We start from the raw sequence: 20,172 nt of genomic DNA, 5'->3' as shown, positions 1-20,172 counted from the left end.
TTTTACAACTTACCTCAAAGTGCTTGTGGAGATTAGAAGAGGAGTTTTTAACAACAGAGATCTCAGTGTTTTTCAGGAGGCACAGTGAGTACTTCATGTAACGGCAGCCAGAGACACCTGAGAATCATCAGTCATATTCATGCGACACCTGTGGGAAAAGATTGAGTGATGCATCATCTTTGAAACATCATAATCATTTTGCACAATCAGTTCACAAGACTGATGGGCCGATCTAGGTACCGCTTGATGGACAGGAAACAAGATTAAAACTGACCATAGCATCACTTTGTAATAATATGATTGTTCACATATAAGAAGGATTTTAATTATTCACCACCTTTCAGCGGCATATATTGTATTTTTCAACCCAAAGCATTTATATAACAGCTATAGTTGCAATAGCTTTGCAGGTTAAGATTTTTATTTTTATTTTTTTTTAAGAGATCTATCCAAAGGCATATAAAGTAGGTAAAACTGAGCTCCAAGTTATTGCATCAAGACTTACAATCAAGTATGATATACCCTATATGACACTAACACACACACACACACACACACACACACACACACACACACACACACACACACATTTATATAACATCACATGTACATCATGTATATCGCACATTCACACATGATTATGTTATCGTTGTTTTATTTAACTGACATTCTGAATGCAATTTGTACCAAATGTCCGTGTGAAATGAAGCGAGGTAGACGTTAATCTTGATTCTTAATTTAACAGACAGGTTTTTCACAAAATGCCATCACTTGAAAGCGGAACGAAAAGCTCCCGCGCTTCCTGCTGTCGGAACTTAACAGCGTGGCACCCAGCGGAAGTAAACAACACCAGCGCTAGCAGCGGTCGCTAAGGACGTGTATTGAATTATCTGGAAGGCGTCATTATAAGTTAATTATTGAATTTGTTACCAAGCAACAATGTCGTCAGTTGAGCATTTGAGAGAGTTTGTCAACGAGCGACTGACAGCTGCTGCTGAGGACATATTCAGAGTTTTTAAGGAAACTATCGTCGAGTACGAGGAAGAGATCCGCCGTCAGCGAAAACTGCTGGACGTCGTGTGGAAACCCGAAATAAAGATTCACAGGACAGGTGAGTAAAATAACAACACAGGAATGAGTGATTTATATATATAATACCAGCTGTTAAAGTAGACGCTGGTGTGTATTTGCTCGCATGTCTGCATTGTTGCCTTCACCTTCGCAGCAGTATATTATTTCTTCTGTTCTCTGACCCTCCAGAGCTCCCACAGCAGTATGTCTGTGAGGAGGTGGGGGTGGAGGAGGGGGAGGTTGTCTCTGTCCAGCAGCTGTGCAACCAGCAGAGGAACTCCAGTCTGGACCGAGAGGAGCCTCCACAGATTAAAGAGGAGGAGGAGGAACTCTGCACCAGTCAGGAGGCAGAGCAGCTTGTACTGAAGCAGGAGACTGACACCTTCATGTGGACTCCTGCTTATGAGGAAAGCGACCACTGTGAACCTGAACCAATAAGAGACCACCAGCTCCTCTTTAACTACAGCCATGCTGTTGAGAACCGAGACCAGAAAGGAGATGAACATGGAGACTCACAATCGACTGGAGATGCAGAGCCGGAGCCAAAGAAACACCATGACCACAGTCAGGACGCATGCTACCCGAACGTGTCAAAGATTCACCATCATGCCGGGAGACGTAGAAGGACTTTCAGATGTGACACTTGTGGAAAAGATTTTAATCAGAAGCAGACGCTGCAGAGACACCAGAGACTCCACACGGGTGAGAAGCCATATTCGTGCAAAACGTGCGGCAAAGAGTTCAGACATGACAGCGTCCTGAAAGGCCACATGAGAACACACACGGGGGAGAAGCCGTACCTTTGCAAGACGTGTGGGAGAGCTTTCAGACAGAATGGAAACCTGACGGTCCACATGAGGAGGGTCCACGTCGGTGAGAAGCCGTACCCCTGCAAGATCTGCTGGAAAAGATACGTTGACATGCCAACGTTGAAAACGCACATGAGAAGAGTCCACGCTGGTGAAAAGCCGTACCTTTGCAGGACCTGCGGGAAGAGATTCATTGATGTGTTAGCTTTGAAGTCTCATAAGACAGTCCAGTGTTTCCCACAGGTCTGAAATGTGCTGTGACAGTTGGCGGAAGGGGCCGGAAAAATGGTCTACAGCCTGTGACAAACAACAGATATGTGGAACATTTAACACACATTTTTTTATTTATTGAATATTTCTATTTATTTCACATATGTTCATGGATCCAGCCCTGCTGCAGTGAGAGGACAGAGCTTTGGGTGTGTTTCTGTTCATTTTCACTGGTCAGCAGCAGCGTGGTGTCAGCGTGTGTCGTCAGCCAAGGGAGGGCAAAAGAGCATGAAGTGAAATGGAAACATTGATGTCAAAACAAGCAATTCTAACCGCCAACACAGACAAGACAGAGATCAGTTCATATTAATTCAGGTACCTTGCCGACCTTAAATCATTCTGGCTGTCGGTGCTGTTCGTCAGAGGTCCACTCCTGCAGAACCGTGGCTTCCTGTCCTGAGATGAATTTGTTTGTTAGGGGGTTCAACATTGAAATGTTGGCCATGTTCATCTGAGGTGACGGCCTTTGGACCCCCGACACTTCAGGCTTGCTCTCCAGGCTGCAGATGTGAGGTTTGAAGACCCTGTCCCTCTACCCTCTCTCTTGATTTATTATAGAGTAAAATGTTCTGCTGGTTTCTTTGATTATTTTGTAATATTGACCAAACGTCTTTCTTGGCTTAAACTGAGCGTTTGCTGGCATTCTTGGATTTTCACCTGTGCATGTTTGTGTGAATGTCTTAACATTAGGAGTCATTATGACCATAGAAGCACAAGAAAAATATTAATGCATACACAAATAAATCAGAAATGGAAGAAGTACTTTTAAGTAAAAGTTTGAGTCCCACAGTGTGGAATTACTGCTAAACTAAAAATCTATTGTGAAAATAATGATGAAATAACAGGTGAAAATAATGAACTGACTTAATAATGCCTTAAATTAGTTAACAATGTGTTTAATTTGTATGTTTTACACAATTTAGTCTTATGACTGTTTGATTACACTTTGGGCTTCCATCCATCTCAGAAAAACATGAAAACTACAGAAACTGAAATAAAACAAAGACAAACTATTCATTTAACTTTTTATGGACTTTATTCTTTTTACTCCCATTTTCTCCCTGAATCAATGAATCTTCTTTATCTTGATCAAAAGTTAAAATACACCACTTCCTGTCCACAAGCACCTCGAAACTGGCCTGTCTCTCCTCGCTGTGTTTTGTTGATTTTCATATATAAAATAAGAATGGCGGCTATTTTTCATTTCTGTATATCTACTGTACAAGAAATGTCTTTAACTCCTCTGACAAAAGCGCGCTTCCTCCTGCTCGGCCTCTCCGTCCAATCAGGAGCCTGTTTTACTTCTTAACTATCTGGATGACGTCCTCGTGCTCCATGATGTGTGTGAGGCCGACCCTCTGAGGGCTGTACTTGGTACTGGTTCCCTGGAGGAGCAACAGAAGATATACAGACTACAATGAAGTGTTTCAGAAGTCGTGAATCATTACACAATCACCACCAGCGATGAGACTCTGACGCAGTGAACTATCAGCAACATCTTCCTGCTTCTCGTGTATCACGGCACAGTAAACACAGCTGTAGCTCAAACGGTTGCCGTTTCCGAACTTTAAGAGCTGCAGCTGTGTTTACTGTAGTTAATGATGTGAGTATGGAAGCATGCACTTTGCTGTAGTTCCTAATTCCACACAACATGAAATCAAGTAAAAATTTCGTACTCCTGTTGACAGCTGACGGTTTTGTCGGTGTGTTTAAGGACTTTCTGCATCTAAAAGCTGATCAGGAATTAATCAAATAACAGTCACATATTGTGTCATTGTTGACTTAAGGGAGGAATTACAGTGAAAATGAATTATTTCCCTTTTGTGCTGGGGACCCTTGGGGACCACTGTACCACATACTCCTGCAGCTTGGCTAGACTTACAGTCTACTATAACTGGCACACACACATGCACACAAAAGAAAAAAAAAAAAAAAGCTAAAGATGCTTCCTGGTGAATTCTGGGAATGTCCTAATTAGCTGAACTTTCAACATACTCATGCGGATGTTGTATTGGGACACCTCTGAAACCTCATCTCTGATTTGCTCACCACATACTAAAGAGGAACTGCTCTCAGACTGGACACCCAACTGGTCATACTGGGAGAAATGTTACCATAATACCTCAAGTATATTTATTATTGTAGATGCAACCGGTCAGTAGTAGAAAACGCAAAAAAGAAGATGCTCGTTCTGTCCGCCTGCTCTCTGTTAGTCAGCAGTCACTGTACGCCTGACGGCCCCGATATGACAAACTGTCTTTGTTTGTTCTACTGAGGCGTTCAACCTGAGAGATTAAACAGTTTATGGCACCAGAGTACAATGAGTCTCGTTTCTGAGGGTCATTGCCTCTGAAAACTTGAACTTACCCAAACCAGGGCGTATTTGAACTGGCTGGCTAAGGTTCTGTGGATTCGATGGCACTGCGGGGAGAACACAGAATGAGCATATTTGCACACGTGTGAGCCACAGTGAGGATCTGCTTACTGTGGTGTTATTAACTATGTACAAGAGAACCTTGACCTTGATGTGTTTTACGTACCACGTGCTCTACAGACGCTCCTCTCCTCATAATGATGGCATCATTAAAGTCTGGGCGCTCTAATAGAAAAAGAAGGAATTAATGAAAAAAAAAAATCATTTAGATGATACAGTGGCATGCAAATGTTTGGGCACCCTGCATGGTCAGTACTTAGGTACGCTTGGCAAGTATCACAGCTTGTAAAGGCTTTCTGTAGTCAGCTAAGTCTTTAAATTCTTTCTCGGGGACATATTCGCCCCTTTTTTCCTTTCAAAAGGCCTCTAGTTCTCTGAGGTTCTTGGGCCGTCTTGCATGCACCGCTCTTTTGAGGTCCATCCACAGATTTTCAGTGAGGTTTAGGTCGGGGGACTTTGAGGGCCATAGCAAATCCTTCAGCTTGCACCGCTTCAGGGTGTCCATTGTGGATTTTGAGGTTTGACTTGGATCACTATCCTGTTGTAGAAACCATCCTCTGTTCATCTCCACCTTTTTACCAACGGTGTGATGTCTGATTCCAGTAATCCCTTGAATCCATTCTTCCCTCTTCCAGTGAAATGTTACCGTGCCACCGGCTGCAACACAAGCCCAAAGCATGATCCGTTCTTGGTCTTCCAGACCTGAGACCTTCATAAAATCTATTTGAGAGCTGTTTCTACTTTAACTTAATGACTTTAGGAGATCAGTTCATCTTTTACTAAGTCAACTACTCACAGCAGCAGAAATTTCGACCAGGGGAGCCCAAACCTTTGCATGTCACTGTGTACATTCATGTGCATGTGAGAGTCATTAAGAGTGAATGAGGGAAAACATGTGCGTACCTCCTCTTTTCTTAGTATAAATGCAAATCAGAGCGAGGTATTCCCACAACGTCTCCAGGAGGTAATCCAGGTTCAGCTTCATACCACAACTGAAATACACACATGGACAGAAAAGGCAGAAGGACGTTTGTCTCACACGCACATACGTGGAAAGAGCAAGATGCGTCCAAGCAGGACTGCTGTTATTCACACACGCAGATATCTGACCTGATGACAACACTGTTAGGTCTGCGGGCCAGGCGGTCCACTTCCTCAATGGAGATTTGATCCACCTTATTGTACACCTGAAAATACCATTAAGAGTATGAGGAAAAAAAGAGGCTCCACACGTGCACAAAGCATTAACAAAACATCATCGGATTGGACTTTGGCTTTCAAACAGTTCAGATTTTAGAGGTACGAGGCTTTGAGACGACCCAGATAATGAGTTTGGACATACATATAAGCAAGGCATGTAAACTCTGTTCCCAACGATGACATCGATGAACTCGTCTGGTGTGCTGTCCTCCCTGAAGAGGACTTCTGCATTAAAGATTTCTGAGAAGGAGTTAAAGAAATCGACCGAATACGAAAATGTGACCGAAAAGTCAAAAATGTGCTGCGTCTTCTGATGCTGACGGCGTGAAGGATACTGTATTCATGAAGGATGAGCTGAACCAGCTTCTCTGAGCAGTGAGTAAGAGGAACTGTGGAGTTGTAGGAGAGGCCGCCACCTTTCTTGGGCTACAGAGAGACAAATCGCATGTTTTGACCAAATTTAGTACAACAATTCAAGTATTCATATCTGGACATGACAAGCTAGCATTATGTTTTGACAGCTCCTGGCCAGACTGCCGTGTAATTTGTATGAAATGTGATCATGATATGTAATAGATGTATCTTTTTGAAAGTGACTGTTGATATTCATGGTCCGTCCAGGAAATGTACCTTGAAATAAATATTCGGTTTTGTCCTGTTGAGTCTGATGCCCACTGACTCCAACTCCTTTTCTAGAAGTTCTCTGGAAACAAAAAAATGTTCGAGGTAAGAATTAGCTGATGAAAATACCCCTCAAACAGACTCGCTTACATATACACAAACAGTGCATCACACACCTCTGAACATCTCCCTTGGTGGCATCCAACATCATGATGACGACATCTGCTGTCCTGGCAACAGCAATGACCTGCCGACCTCTACCCTTACCTGTACAAAGTTCAAGGGCCAAAGTTTGTACATGTATTTGTAATTTGAGTTTAAGCAAGCAAAATACAGAAACATGTGATCTCAGCTTACCTTGGGCAGCACCCTCAATGATTCCTGGCAGATCTAGCAGCTGGATGTTGGCCCCTTTGTACTGAAGAGCAACAGATAATAGCGTAAATGGCACATCCTTACACAAAGTTTAAAGCTGCTTGTGTTAAGACGTGCAATGATGTGAATGTGTGTGTACCTCTATGACCCCGGGTATGCAGGTGAGGGTGGTGAACTCATAGGAAGCAGCTTCACTGGCTGTTGATGTCATCAAACTGAGGAAGGTGGACTGCAGGACACAACAGGCTATTAAATTAGACCAGCACATGTTGAATCTTTCACTTGTTTCATTTCTCTTACAGGTGCCTTTTTCAACACAAGATGAAAGCTGGCTTGGCTTTTGTTAATTATTTCCTTTCCTATTTGGCCTAGAGGACAGAATAAACAGAATTTTTTGACTTCTCAGATCCATACCAGAAAACACAGCCCGCCATGTTGACGTACCTTACCCACAGAGGGGAAACCAATAAGAGCAACACGGGCATCTCCTGATTTCATAACATCGAAGCCCTCGCCTTTGGCTGCCGCCGACTTGGAGGGCTCCAGGAGCTGGGCTCTGTATTTGGCTAGCTTGGCCTTGAGCAAACCCAGATGGTACTCAGTAGCTGGAGGAACGACAAAATAAAAAATAATAATAGTAATAAAAACTCTCATTCTGTTAGGTTTGCTGACTTCAAAGTTGTAAATATATTCAAAGAAAGGATCAGACTGCAAAATGTGTAGGTGAGAACGTAAGAAAGGTTGCTATTAAACAGTAACACCAGGGTGTGGTTTAATTCAATGTGACATATAGGATATTACTAACAAAGAAAAACACATGAGGATTGTTCCTGTAATTGTAGTTGGAAGTGTAATCAATCTCACGGTGTCAATTAAAGCGCTTCTACTTGAATTTCTAGAAGATTAATGAGTAACACAACACTGAGACACAGACACAGACACACACACACACACACACACACACACACACACACACACACACACAGCTGGCTACAAGTTCGTTCATGGTGTCGCAAACAGTTAGCCCCGAGACTGACCCTCTCTTACCTTTGTTTTTCTGTGTCCGAGAGATTTCTCTCTCTATTTCCGCGATTTTCTCCAAAATCCCCATTGTGACAGTTCAGCAGAGCTACAGCTACTCTGTCATTGAGAGGAAATAAGAACAGAAACGTGTCACTCCACAGTTAGCTTTGTTAGCCACCCGGCTAACCAGCTAAACAGTGGAACTTTAGAGTTGACAAACGGCATGAAAAACAAAGACTTTTCGACAAATAGCTTTAAATAAGTATCCGCATAAAATACATATAATGACAACAGTTTAAAATGTAGTAATATAATAGAAATTTACACTTTGACAGATGCTACACTCCGCAGCATGCACAGTTGACTGACATCACAAACCGGAATACGGTCCGTGCCCATGAAAGGTCCGGGTGAAACAAGACACTGTAAGACACACTTTGTGGCAGGTATCCTTGTTGCTCACATCGACCGGGAAGTGTGCGAGTGTGCACCGTCACCATGACATTGTCCGCACGGTAAAAGATAAAAAAGCGATAATGTGTCCAGCCAGAGGCATCTGCGTTTCAACAGCCGGCCATTCCTGAAGTGTATCGATACGGCTCGGTTAGGGTTATTAGCTAATAGCAAACATGGCTGCGCCCACAGCACCGGGAGGATCACCAGCCTCTAACCCGCCCGGGTTCGAAGGTTTTCCGTTTGCAGTGGCCGGTCGACCAGCGGAGGACAGCCACGGTAAAGAGGAGGAGCAGAGCGGGGCTGTCAAAAAGAAGCCATGCAGAGCCTGTACGGACTTTAAATCATGGATGAAGGTCCAGAAGAAACAGACGACAGCTGCTACACAGGTAACATGAGATGAAAGCGGGTTGGCAGGTTTCTCGGAGGTCTAGAAAATGGTTTATGAATGAATATGCTTTTTTTTCTTCCTAGAGCAGTATCAGGGTGTACTGTCCCAGAGCAGCTCATGCATGTCCACCAAACAGCCACGAATAAACTCAAATTAATTGACTTGAAGAGGCAGCCCTGCTTGCTCCCTTTGAATTACTAGCTGATTGACTCTGCTGTGTGTGCCTCTACATGTGTTTGAATACACGTCTGTATGATTCTCCAGGAGACCCAAGCTGCAGAGTCAGACCCAGAGTGTCCACTGGACAGGCAAGAGCTGGGGCGCAACACCTGGTCCTTCCTGCACACTATGGCAGCATATTACCCCGATCGGCCATCTCCTACCCAGCAGCAAGAGATGGGGCAGTTCATCAACCTCTTCTCCAAGTTCTTCCCCTGTGATGAGTGTGCAGAAGACCTCAGGGGCAGGTCAGACCACAGTGCTGCTTTAGATTTAGTATGTAGGCACGTATCAGGGCCTTTAATAGATCCTCTACAGCATCTTTCTACAGCTCTTCTGTCGTCTTCTCTTTGGCTTTAGCACAAGAAAGCAAACAGATCTGCAGCTGTCACGCTTCCTCATTTCAAGATGAGGAGCAGGCCGTTTCCTAAATGCACCATTTTCCTCTCCACAGATTGAAAACCAATCAGCCGGACACCAGTAGCCGCCATGCTCTTTCTCAGTGGTTCTGTCGTATCCATAACGATGTCAACGTCCGGCTGGGCAAGCCGGAGTTCGACTGCTCCCGCGTGGACGAGAGGTGGAAAGATGGATGGAAAGATGGCTCCTGTGACTGAGTCTGCTAAACCTTCTCTGAGTGGAGACGTGACAAAGTGGAGCTCACTGTTGTTGTGAGAAAAAAAATTAAAGATAAAGGTCGTCTTTTCAGGCGTCACTGATTTTTCTGTCAAAGCAGTAAATTTAGCCATTCAACTGCCTCCTGCCTTGTTATAAGCCGTGTTTTCAAGACCGGCACTAAATATCACATTCATGGAAGTCGGGGAAATAATTCTCGTTATGTCAGCTATCACTTAAAATATATTTTTAAATTTATCAGAGAAATATATATATTTTACACAGGGATGATTACACACTGCTTTTTCATTGTGATATCACACACAGTTTGTGTGTGTGTTCTGTGGTGTTAGTTAATTTATTTGCATAATTTAATGCTGAAATTGGTAATTCTGTAATTCTAATGACATTGTGTAAGTCATTAAATAAAGGAAAAATACCGTTATTTTGTTGATTCCCGCTTCTCAGAGTGATCATTTGCTTGTGTTTATCTGTTGTTATGAAAATCTTTTGGGTATTTGTCAGACAGAAATAAGCAATTTTGATCCACTTGGGATCCATGAAAAATCATGGAGGTCATACAAAATACTAGACGTAGTCGTTTTTGTTGTGGGGTGTATTCATTTGTGTGTGTGTGTATTAGATTAGACATATTGTGCTATTTTTCACAGATTACCCAGTTTCAATGTCTAACAAGGACTTTGTTTTTTAACCAATGACAATGATTAGATAGTGTCATAAAATACAATGTTCCCTATCAAAACTGACTCCTATGATTTATATAGTAGAGAACAAAAGCATATGAACAAAGTCAGGCCCAAGCAAAAAACAAATCTTATTCTCTGTTTCTCTGGGTCCTTTTGAAAAAGCAAAAAAGATAACTACAAAAAATCTTCACAATCTATCACGTTTTCATGCACATGTTGGACAATGTATTGTGGTTTTGGCATGTGCCTTGCAAATAGATGCACTACATTTACATGTCAATACACTACACAGGCTGGTTTTGACATCTCTTGGTGCACACAGTTTTCCTACTTACAGACTCTTTATGCCATAGGCTGACGGTGGGTTCATTGTTGGATCTGTAGACCTCCTCCCAGGCGTCTTTGTACACCCATCTCTCCTCCAAGTTGGTCATGTTCATGCCTCTTGTTTGGATTTCCTCTGTCAGGAACAGTTCGAAGCAGGACTTTACGTCATCCACCCAGGATATGGCGTACCTTGACCATTGAGTCTTCTTGACGACGTTTTCTGCTGACAGCTGACGTCTCCTCTCAGGTGGGGATGAACACCAGGACGAAGTCCCATTCTTTGACTGGAATGTAACCACAGCAGGAGCATCCTCTTCATCACTGGATTGTTCCCCATCAGTGGTCTCTTCATCTGGTCTCTTCGTCTGGACCTTCCCTCTCCTCTCCTCATCAGTGTCATGGTCAAGGAAATAATCTGAAGCCTCAACCGTTGTGCTGCCACAGAAATGAATTTACACACACACACACACACACACACACACACACACACACACACACACAAATTAACTACACAATTTTGAGAGAGACACTGTCAATCGCGAAGACAACAGGAGGGTTAATAACTTCTCTGATCATTAATTTTTTATATAAGGAATCAGAAGAGTATGCGCGCGCGCACACACACACACACACACACACACACACACACACACACACTTAAACAAGTCTATTTGCTTCACAGCTTCTATTTACTTTGCGGCTGTCATGATCCTATAAGGCCTTTTTGTGTTCATTCCACATTCATCCTCCTTTTATAATTACATCCACAAGCAGGTTTCATCCTCAGCAGTGGGTTGAATTACTTCCTTTCCAGTGCTGCTATGTTTATGTCTGTCTCCTCCAAATAACGTTATCATTAAAACATGAAATTTTTGAAGATGTGACTGACCTCTAGTGGTGTGAGCCAATAACAGCAGCTTCAGTTTGCCATTTTCACAACACAGTACATGTTTTTACAGTGCCTGGGAATACTGCTTTATTGCATACTGTGACGCAGATAGTTCGAATAATCAGTGTACGTGTGCACTTTTTTACGGTTAAGCAGAATTGTATTTATTATATCGTCATAATATTTTGTCAGTGTTCAGAGTGTGTGTTGGAGAGTCAAGTTCATTGGTCATTGTTGAGGCTTTGATAATTGGTAAATACCCCATGATAAGTAACTTCTGACACTGTGCTGTGCTATTTGGCACAGGCACCATCATCACAAGACTTTCCTTGTCATATTTCATAACGTAGGAATGTTTGTGACTGATTCAGATGGGATTGTACACTCAGTATATTGTTTGCAGCTGAGAGTCCTTATGATGTCTACATGGAGTCCAACTTTTACTGATTTTCTGCACGAGTGTAGAAAATCTGCATCCTCCTTTAAGGACAGAGAGGTCATGTTCCTGTTATTTCCTTTCTGTAAAATCTTAGAGGAGTTCACGTTCTACAATTTATCAGTCTGTCAATATTGCACAGGCTGATTCTAGAATATCCCAGATTCAGTGAAGTCCCTACACACGTTGTGCTCATTTTGACCTAGACCTTGACCCAGTGCACAGGCAACCCTTGCCCGACACCCCCCCACTGTAGCTTGGTAGTATTCCTTTCTTCTCCTTATTGGTACATTGGGTCTGCTGACCTCACTTATACCCATAATGCCTCTGCCCAACTTCAGCACCCGCTTAGGTTTCAGAAGGAAGAACAATGATTGAGGTAGTGATGCAGGGCCTGCCTTAAAGGGACACTCCACTAATTTAACACCTGAAGACATTTAGAGGTTTGCTTTCTAAAGTCTGAGAAAAGAACCACGAAGATGCCACAGAGACATCAGGATAATTTCAGATTGGCCTTCAGATTGTTTAAAACATAAAATCTGCACTATAGGAACAGGGTACATGGAGTTTGAAACATGGATGTTTACTGAGGAGGTTATCAAGTGATGCAGTGTTTTGGGGCTTGAAAGTCAGGATGTCTTGGTCTCAGCTGCTTTGATTTTGACCCATCTTTCTCTTCACCCTTATGGAAATACAATTATAGGTCCTCATCACATTATTATCACAGTATCCTTGTTTATTGTGGTGCTCAGCAGCGGGTTAGGGGTCTGCTTTTGTTTTATTTCTACCCCCCTATCCCTTTAATATTCGTATATAAGATATAATATTCATATTGGCATCATATCATTCAATTCTGTCCCAGTGTCTTATCACGACGCGGGCACGTCCGTCCGTGCACGCTCCCCACGCGCGCCTCTGGGTGCGCGCAGGACCCGTCCCTACAGCAGAGAGCAGCAGCGCGTCCATCCTGCCGTGGAGCCGGGAGCGTGGAGCCGCGAGGAGCGCACACACAGAGAGAGAGAGAGAGAGAGCGAGAGCCACAGAAGATGGACGGAGTGGGATCGTTCGGAGCGGGCCGGGCCGGGACCACTGTCGACCCGCTTGCCTTCGCCAAACAACCGCAGACCATCCTGAGAGTGCTGTCTTGGGTGAGAGCGCGTTTTTCCGGTACCGTTGTATGTGTGTGTGTGTGTGTGTGTGTGTGTGTGTGTGTGTGTGTGTGTGTGTGTGTGTGTGTGGAGAGAGGGGGGGTGGCGGGGTCCTCTCTGTTGTCGTTGCTGCGCGAGACCCGTGACGTGTTCTCACTGCAAATATAGAGCCCAGAAATCAAGCGATAACAGATAAGCAGGGCGTGTGAATGGAAACCATGGATGGAATGTTTCTGTCGGCCTGTATTTATACAGAAATGGTCCGTACAAGGTGGAACCAAGGCCTGGTGGCTGTCTGACACCCTGACCATTAAACTGATCTCGCTATAGTTTTTTTTCTTTTTGTTTGGGCAAAAAACGACTAATCCTCATTAAAAAAAACTTGCTTTATAATTTGTATGTAAATTCAGCCAAAGGTCTGCAGTGGACAGGACCCGGATTGTGTAGAAAATGATAGAGACAGATCCATAACCTCCTCAGCCTCCTCCTTTCTCTTACTCATGACAAATACTGTAATTTTCGTCTCTAATATATAACATTATTGTTCACCACACACACCCTCTTCGTTTATATCGCCAATCCTTTTCCCAGTTAATGATTTTGCTGATTTACCCTAAACGGTCGTCGTCCGTCATCCCACCTGTGATTGGTCCGCGATCATCGTTACGCACGCAGGGCCACGGAGACGCGTCGTGCCCTGACGTTTGATGTAACGCATCACCTTTGGGTGACACAGAGAAGGTCCTCTCTGTCAGCGCAGGGATCTCTGTAACACACCGAGCTATCCGAGAGAAATGTGTGGCGAATAATTGCATCTTAACGAGTGTCTGGTTTCATGTGTGTGAGTGTATTATATTTGCTGTACCCATACGCGCACAAGAGGTTACACAGGCTCTACTACTGAGTCCTCTGGATACGCTGTCAGCCTACTGCTTCAGTACAAATAGCCCCCATTAATCACTTTAAAACAATTTGGGCTCACGTGCTTTAAAGTTCAATTGCTTATTTCCTATTGCAGCTGAAAACTTTCCAAACATATATCACATAACACCACACCTTGGTTTTCAACAGTGCAGCTACAATCAGTGGTGGAAGTAAAAGTACCAATAAAACACTGTAAAAATACTCAGTTACAAGTTAAACTGTCACCCAGTCGCTGTGCTGTCACGCTCTTGAAAATCATGCAAAGAAATTAGTGAAAGTTTCCATTTGGAGATCGACTTTGATGCGCATATAAGCAGCTTTATCATGCTGATTCACTAAAAGCACCCGAGCGTATATCTGTTCAGATTATATCCACACATGTGATTAGTTTAAAATGTGGACCTGGCATTATCCCATTGTGTGGCCCTCCACCATCATATGACCCAAACCCCCAAGTGTGAGTGCATTTCTGTGTGTGTCACATGGCCCTATTCTGCCACCGAGTGTTAGTCAGCTGATCAGTGTCAGTGTGAGTCCAGAGCAGAGGTAGGTAGAAATGCAGAGAGTTAACAACAGAAGGGTGTTACTTATAAAAATGAAGTAAGAAAAACGCTGTAGCGACCTCTGTCACACTTCTTCTTTTGGTGTGTGCGCACCGCCTCAGGACTATGTGATTCTTGATGGGAAGTGAAGCATCCAGCTCTGCAGTTAGTCAGAGAGAAAGAGAGGAAATTAGGTTAATGCTTTTGGTCTGAGCACGCTCGAAGAGACGCTCCCGAGCAGTGCTGCCACAACCCTGTTTCCAGTGAGCCTGTAACGATGTTTGTGTGTGTTTGTTAAAGAGGGAGAATGAGAGCGATGCATTGATTGCTCAGGCAGTAACAGGCATGTTCTTTCCTTATTCCACTTCCTTCTCTCTGTCTCTCACCTCCTTCATCTTCTCCCTCTCCTCCTCCTGTTGCGACCCCCGTCCACAGATATTTTCCCTGGTGGTCTTTGCCTCCATCGTGAACGAGGGTTATGTTAACATGGGCAGCGAGCGTCTCCACTGTGTCTTCAACAAGAATGCAGACGCCTGCAACTACGGCGTGTTCGTAGGCCTGGTGGGGCTGCTGGCGTGTTCCTTCTTCTTCCTGCTCGACTACAAGTTCTCCTCCATCAGCTCTGTCAAAGACAGGAAGAAGGCTATAATGCTTGAGATCGGCTTCTCGGGTGAGGAGGCGACCATGGCCAGAATTGGCAGGAAAAAGTCTTATTTCCAGTTTTTGACATAATTCTGACAGCTTCCCAAGAGTCAGGAGGTGTAACACACAATGTTTGCACTTTTGGTATTTCATAATTAGCCTGTGATTTATATCTTAAAATGCGAGTGGGCCATACACATACTCCAGAGGCAAACCCTGAACAGCAATGCCCGTATTAATGCTTGATCAGGTTGAAAGGCAGGAGTCACGGGGCTGGGTTTCCCCAGAATGGGGTTTGTTTCAGATGTCTCCTTACTTGCAACATGAGACATCAAGAGAAATGAAACCTGTAGAGATACATAAAAGGTACCAGAGAAATCCTAGTATTTTTAGTTTCTAAAGGGAACAAAGAACTGTGGGTCAGGATTAGAGGAATCAACACCTGCACCTGGTGTTTTATGTGTGAACTTAACTTGGAAATTACCTTTTTTTCCGTTGTAACAAAGTGTTATTGTTCCACTGGTTTGTGGCAGGTTTCTGGACTTTCCTGTACTTTGTAAGTTTCTGCTTCCTGGCCAATCAGTGGTCTCAGACCACGGCTGATGAGCTGCCACTCAACCAGGGGGCAGATGCAGCCCGGGCTGCCATCGCCTTCTCTTTCTTCTCCATAATCACCTGGGTGAGAACATGCAACTCCACAGACACAGAAGCACAGAGGCACACAAACACACACATGCAACAATGCAAAGAAATGCACCAAATGTTCACAAAGTCTTTAGGTTTTTCCTTTAGGAGTGTAGAAAAGACAGACATGCCATTGAATAAATGCCCATTATGACCTAAACGTAAACATATAAAGCAATGGGCACAGATGGTTGCGCTCAATGGATCCTCATCACAATTTTCTTCTATTCGCCTTATATGAGAAGACTGATACCATTCACATAGACCTGTAGATATGAAGCTACAGCCACCTGCAGATTAGCTTAGCTTAGCACAAAGACTGGAAACAACTAGCATGATTCTTTGCATTGATACCGTCAGAAATTCTGCCTACCTGCACCTATAAAGCTCTTAAATGAACACATCATGTCTCCTTTGCTTAATATTTGCAAAAAAACAAAAAAACAAAAACAAAGTGTAATTGTGTGTTCACACAGAAAGCAAAGTGAATTTTAGCTTTGCATTACTCATGTAACTTTGACTGTGAGATCCTTTATTTATTTGCCAGGCAGAAAACCTTACTGTACATTAGCCATAAGCTACGGAGTGATGACAGGCACTGAGGGTGTGGATGTCTTGTGTGTTTGTGTTCAGTCCAGCCTCTGACTGAACTCGGCACTCAGCAGAGACTGTGGTTCCTCTCCTCTCTGTGCGTTCATGAAATAAAGCGCATTTCCACTCCAGTCAGCACTCACAAAGGGGGAAGAGGCTAATTACAGAACATTAGAAGCGGCTTCTCCACGGCTTGCTGCTGCAGACAGGTTGAGAAGCAAGAGTGAAGATAAATCCACTTTTTAATCCCAAAACTTTAAAAAAATAAACCGTGAGCTCTCTGCCACCAGTAAACAGCTCCGGATCGGAGCAGAATCTGGTCTGACTCCAGGTGTTTATCCCTGCAGAAGCTCCAGCTATGCCCCCAGCTCTCTTCCAGAGCTCCCCGGCCCAGCAGCTGTCTGTTGGCAAGCAGTGGTTCTGTCACTCCACTCCCATCGTTCCTCTCTACACAACACTGCAAAGCCCCCCTCAAATTTTCAAGTTGAATATTTTAAACTAGCTCAAATATGCCAATTCCGCAACTTTTGCGTATTCACATTGCTTAACAGCGCTTCCTTACTCTAGCTGTGGCCAATCTTTATCATAAACTAAGCTAACCAGACCCGTAGCCTCATATTTAAATGTCCTATCTTCTCATCTAACTCTTCAAAATTTCAAACTACCCCTTCAAGTTAATTTTGTTTCTAAAGAAGCAATTACATTATATGAAACAGACTATTTTAAAGTCATGTTTTTAAAGGTGCTCTCCTGGCTAATATCTGTCTAACTGAGCGTTCATGATTTAGTCTGGCTTAATCTTTTCTATCTATCGCCCTCCTCTCTGTCTCCCTGCTGCTCCTGTAGGCTGGTCTAACAGTGCGTGCTGTCCAGAAGTATCTGCTCGGCACAGACATGAGTCTGTTCACCACGGAGCACATGGACGGCGGCGCACCCACCAAGCCATACCCCTCCAATTCACCAGTAGGCGACACCACTGAGACCACAGAGACCTACCAGAGTCCACCATTCACCGAGAAGAATGCAGCACCCACATACCAGGTTCCCATTTACTAGATAAGATAGACCTGATGGTGGAAGAGGAAGGTCAGGAGAGGGATGAGAGGAAGGTGAAAACTACTTCCTGTGATGTTACACCTGCCGTTGTTTATGGGTTAATCTGGGCTGAGTTTTCGGTAATTGTTAAAAACGGCCTCTCCCTCTTCGTTTCCTCCTCATGTTCCCTTTCCTTCCTTAACATTCCGACTTAACCTGCATTTTTCTAGACTTGTGTGTCAATCTCAATTTCCTGCTAGTGTCCTCAGATCAGAGCAAATGAGAGAAAAGGAAAACAAGAGGAGGAAAATGTAGGAGAAGAGGCCACTTTGCAGTATTAACACTATTTTGAAGAAGAAGAAAAAGAGATGAAGGGATCAACAAGTGAGTGACACCACCACAAAGCAGTATTTGATTCCTAAAAATAGTGCACTCACATACAGCACCTTCATCTTATTCTTTTGATTCAATGAAGTGTGGATATCCCCTTTCATGCCAAACAGTACGAGGAATATTTTTATTTGTATTTTTTATTTTTAGCTATAGTACAGTCTGGTCTTTCCTCTATCTTTCTCTGCTGCAGTTAAGGTGATCATGTGTATTGAATCTGCATGTTTCCAAACTTAGAGATCAACTAAGTGCCATACTGTACTGTGTGTCTCAGACAGTGACTTAATTTAGTAGATTTCCACATGCTGTAAAAAAACAATGACAACAATGTTTTGTGACCAAGTGCAATATCTCACATTCTTATGTAGGTCTGTAGGTAGGTATATGATGTACTCTAGGTAGGATAGTTATCATCAGATTAGACCAATTGTAGGCACTGTCTCAAATTACATGCTAGTCTTTGAATTGTACTAACAAATCTCAGGCAAATTTCCCAATTAAAATAGCTGATCCGACTGGTGAAGTTTGCAAGATATGGAAATACTGTATTATCTAACAGATCCGGAGAGAACTTTTCATCAACAAAAGCTTGTTGACAATTTAAATAAAACTAGTATTGGTCAAGATGTTTTTATATCATCTTTTCAAGTACTCATTGCCTTCTTTCGTGTAGTGGAATCATAATTTTAACACACTGTAAAGAAAAACACTGTCACAATGCAAAATGTCCCCTGAGTGCATTGTCAGGATCGCAGAATCTGTATGATTCTCATTCATTTGTGTACATAAGCGTGAGTTTTCCCAGGTTGGTCACTCTTAAGTCTTTTCACTCTTAAGTTATGTTTCTGTGCCAGCATGGATGGATTATTGAATGGGACTACAGGGCACAGGCCAAACGGGTAAGGGGGCCGCTGGGCCAGAGCTTCTGTTTGAAGTGAGTTTTAGCATTTCTTGTTCAATCCGGTCGGTACAAAAATGAGCAAAATGACTCCAAAGAGACAAAACAGTTACAAACAGACACAAAAAGACAACAAAGTGATGCAAAACTATCTGCACAGATAAACAAAATGACTACAAAGACACATAAAACAACTACAAAGAGACAACGACTACAGAGACGGCAAACAGTTAGAAGACATAAATAACTATAACGAGGCACAAAATGACTACGAACACACACAAAACTAAAACTTTCAAGATGCTGCTGCATGAATGGCAGCCCGTTGCAGCAGATCTCATTCACTCATTTCTTAACTTTGTTTGTACATACTTTTTGACTTGTCCATGTACTATGGACACTAAAGTCATTGAGCTTGCGTTGGTCTCTCTACTGCTTTTTACATTGTTTATAATTGCATCCAGGGATCCTGAGCACAGCCATGGCCCCACGGATCAGCTGATAGCACTCATGGTCTACCCGCACAGTGAAAAGATGGTCCAACAGGGCTGACGAGGCTTTGAAGGGCTGCAACTGTGTGGGAAGTACTTTGTGATGCTTATGGGGAGGACACTGAAAGTTTCACACACTGTACAATGGACAATATCAACTTCTGCATGAAGAATGCTGTACCCACTAGGACCGTAAGGTGTTATTCCAAAAACAAACCCTGGATTACTCCTGACATAAAGGCTTTCCTCGAGGAAAAAATAAATGAATCCTTTGATCAGGAAATAAGGAGGAGCTCAAGAATGTGCAGAGGCAGCTGAGGAGGAGGATCTGGGAGGGATAAAATAACTACAGGAGGAAGAGTATCAGTATCAGTCTGAGCAGAGCGAGTCGAGTCTGGAGGGGCCTTAAAACCATCTATGGCTACAAGGAACCTGACTCCCAGCCTGTGGGGGACCAAAAGTGGGTGAATGATCTGAACTCTAACTATGTCATCTGCTATTCCCCCTGTCAGTTCCTCCCTGTGCGACCTCGATCGCCTACACTCTAAGGACCTCAACAGCTACAGGCCTATGGCGCTGACATCACATCTGATTAAGATCCTGCAGAGGCTGGTTCTTGTCCACATCTGCCCTCTGGTGAGGCCATCAATGGACCTGCTACGGCTCGCCTAACAACGTGGCATTGGGGTGGATGACACTGTCATCTGCCGCCTACATAGATCCCTCTTTCACCTAGAAAAGGCTGAGAGCACTGTGAGAATCACACTCTTTGATTTCTCCAGTGCCTTTAACACCACACAGCCCACGCTGTTCTGAAGGAGAACGTAGAGAGCACGGGGTGGACCACTTCTTAAGTATATAAGGAAGCAGAACTGTCAGTCCAACATGGTTGTCTGCAGCACAGGGGTCCCACAGGGAACAGTTGTGGCTTCCTTCTGCTTCACCCTCTACACTCCAGACTTCACGCACAAATCAGCTAACTAGCAC

The 20,172-nt window shown here is 43.6% G+C and overlaps 4 protein-coding genes across 4 annotated transcripts; 3 read left to right on the top strand and 1 right to left on the bottom strand.

The window, feature by feature from the left end:
• The first annotated feature begins 811 nt into the window (after window positions 1-811).
• LOC143333802 (uncharacterized) lies at window positions 812-3,176 on the top strand. Its single transcript, XM_076752136.1, has 2 exons — window positions 812-1,111; window positions 1,261-3,176. Exons 1-2 carry the CDS (start codon window positions 940-942, stop codon window positions 2,127-2,129), a joined length of 1,041 nt encoding a protein of 346 aa, XP_076608251.1. The 5' UTR covers window positions 812-939; the 3' UTR covers window positions 2,130-3,176.
• Window positions 3,164-8,196, bottom strand: drg2 (developmentally regulated GTP binding protein 2). The gene is made up of 14 exons (XM_076752135.1): window positions 8,129-8,196; window positions 7,828-7,920; window positions 7,225-7,385; window positions 6,920-7,009; window positions 6,763-6,823; window positions 6,582-6,672; window positions 6,415-6,487; window positions 6,120-6,210; window positions 5,927-6,024; window positions 5,695-5,771; window positions 5,488-5,576; window positions 4,691-4,749; window positions 4,518-4,571; window positions 3,164-3,535 (listed from the first exon to the last, which is right to left on the bottom strand). The coding sequence occupies exons 2-14, from the start codon at window positions 7,889-7,891 to the stop codon at window positions 3,449-3,451; spliced, it is 1,095 nt and encodes a 364-aa protein (XP_076608250.1). The 5' UTR covers window positions 7,892-7,920; window positions 8,129-8,196; the 3' UTR covers window positions 3,164-3,448.
• A 28-nt stretch (window positions 8,197-8,224) lies between these two features.
• Window positions 8,225-9,934, top strand: gfer (growth factor, augmenter of liver regeneration (ERV1 homolog, S. cerevisiae)). The gene is made up of 3 exons (XM_076753006.1): window positions 8,225-8,645; window positions 8,912-9,114; window positions 9,321-9,934. The coding sequence occupies exons 1-3, from the start codon at window positions 8,433-8,435 to the stop codon at window positions 9,481-9,483; spliced, it is 579 nt and encodes a 192-aa protein (XP_076609121.1). The 5' UTR covers window positions 8,225-8,432; the 3' UTR covers window positions 9,484-9,934.
• Window positions 9,935-12,751: 2,817 nt separating this feature from the next.
• Window positions 12,752-18,420, top strand: syngr3a (synaptogyrin 3a). The gene is made up of 4 exons (XM_076751935.1): window positions 12,752-12,988; window positions 14,890-15,124; window positions 15,630-15,775; window positions 17,218-18,420. The coding sequence occupies exons 1-4, from the start codon at window positions 12,887-12,889 to the stop codon at window positions 17,425-17,427; spliced, it is 693 nt and encodes a 230-aa protein (XP_076608050.1). The 5' UTR covers window positions 12,752-12,886; the 3' UTR covers window positions 17,428-18,420.
• The last annotated feature ends 1,752 nt before the right edge of the window (window positions 18,421-20,172 follow it).

This window comes from Chaetodon auriga, chromosome 16, assembly GCF_051107435.1.
Source record: "Chaetodon auriga isolate fChaAug3 chromosome 16, fChaAug3.hap1, whole genome shotgun sequence".
NCBI lineage: Eukaryota > Metazoa > Chordata > Actinopteri > Chaetodontiformes > Chaetodontidae > Chaetodon > Chaetodon auriga.
The sequence above is the reverse complement of the archived record's forward strand: the minus strand, read 5'-3'. Positions and strand labels throughout refer to the sequence as shown.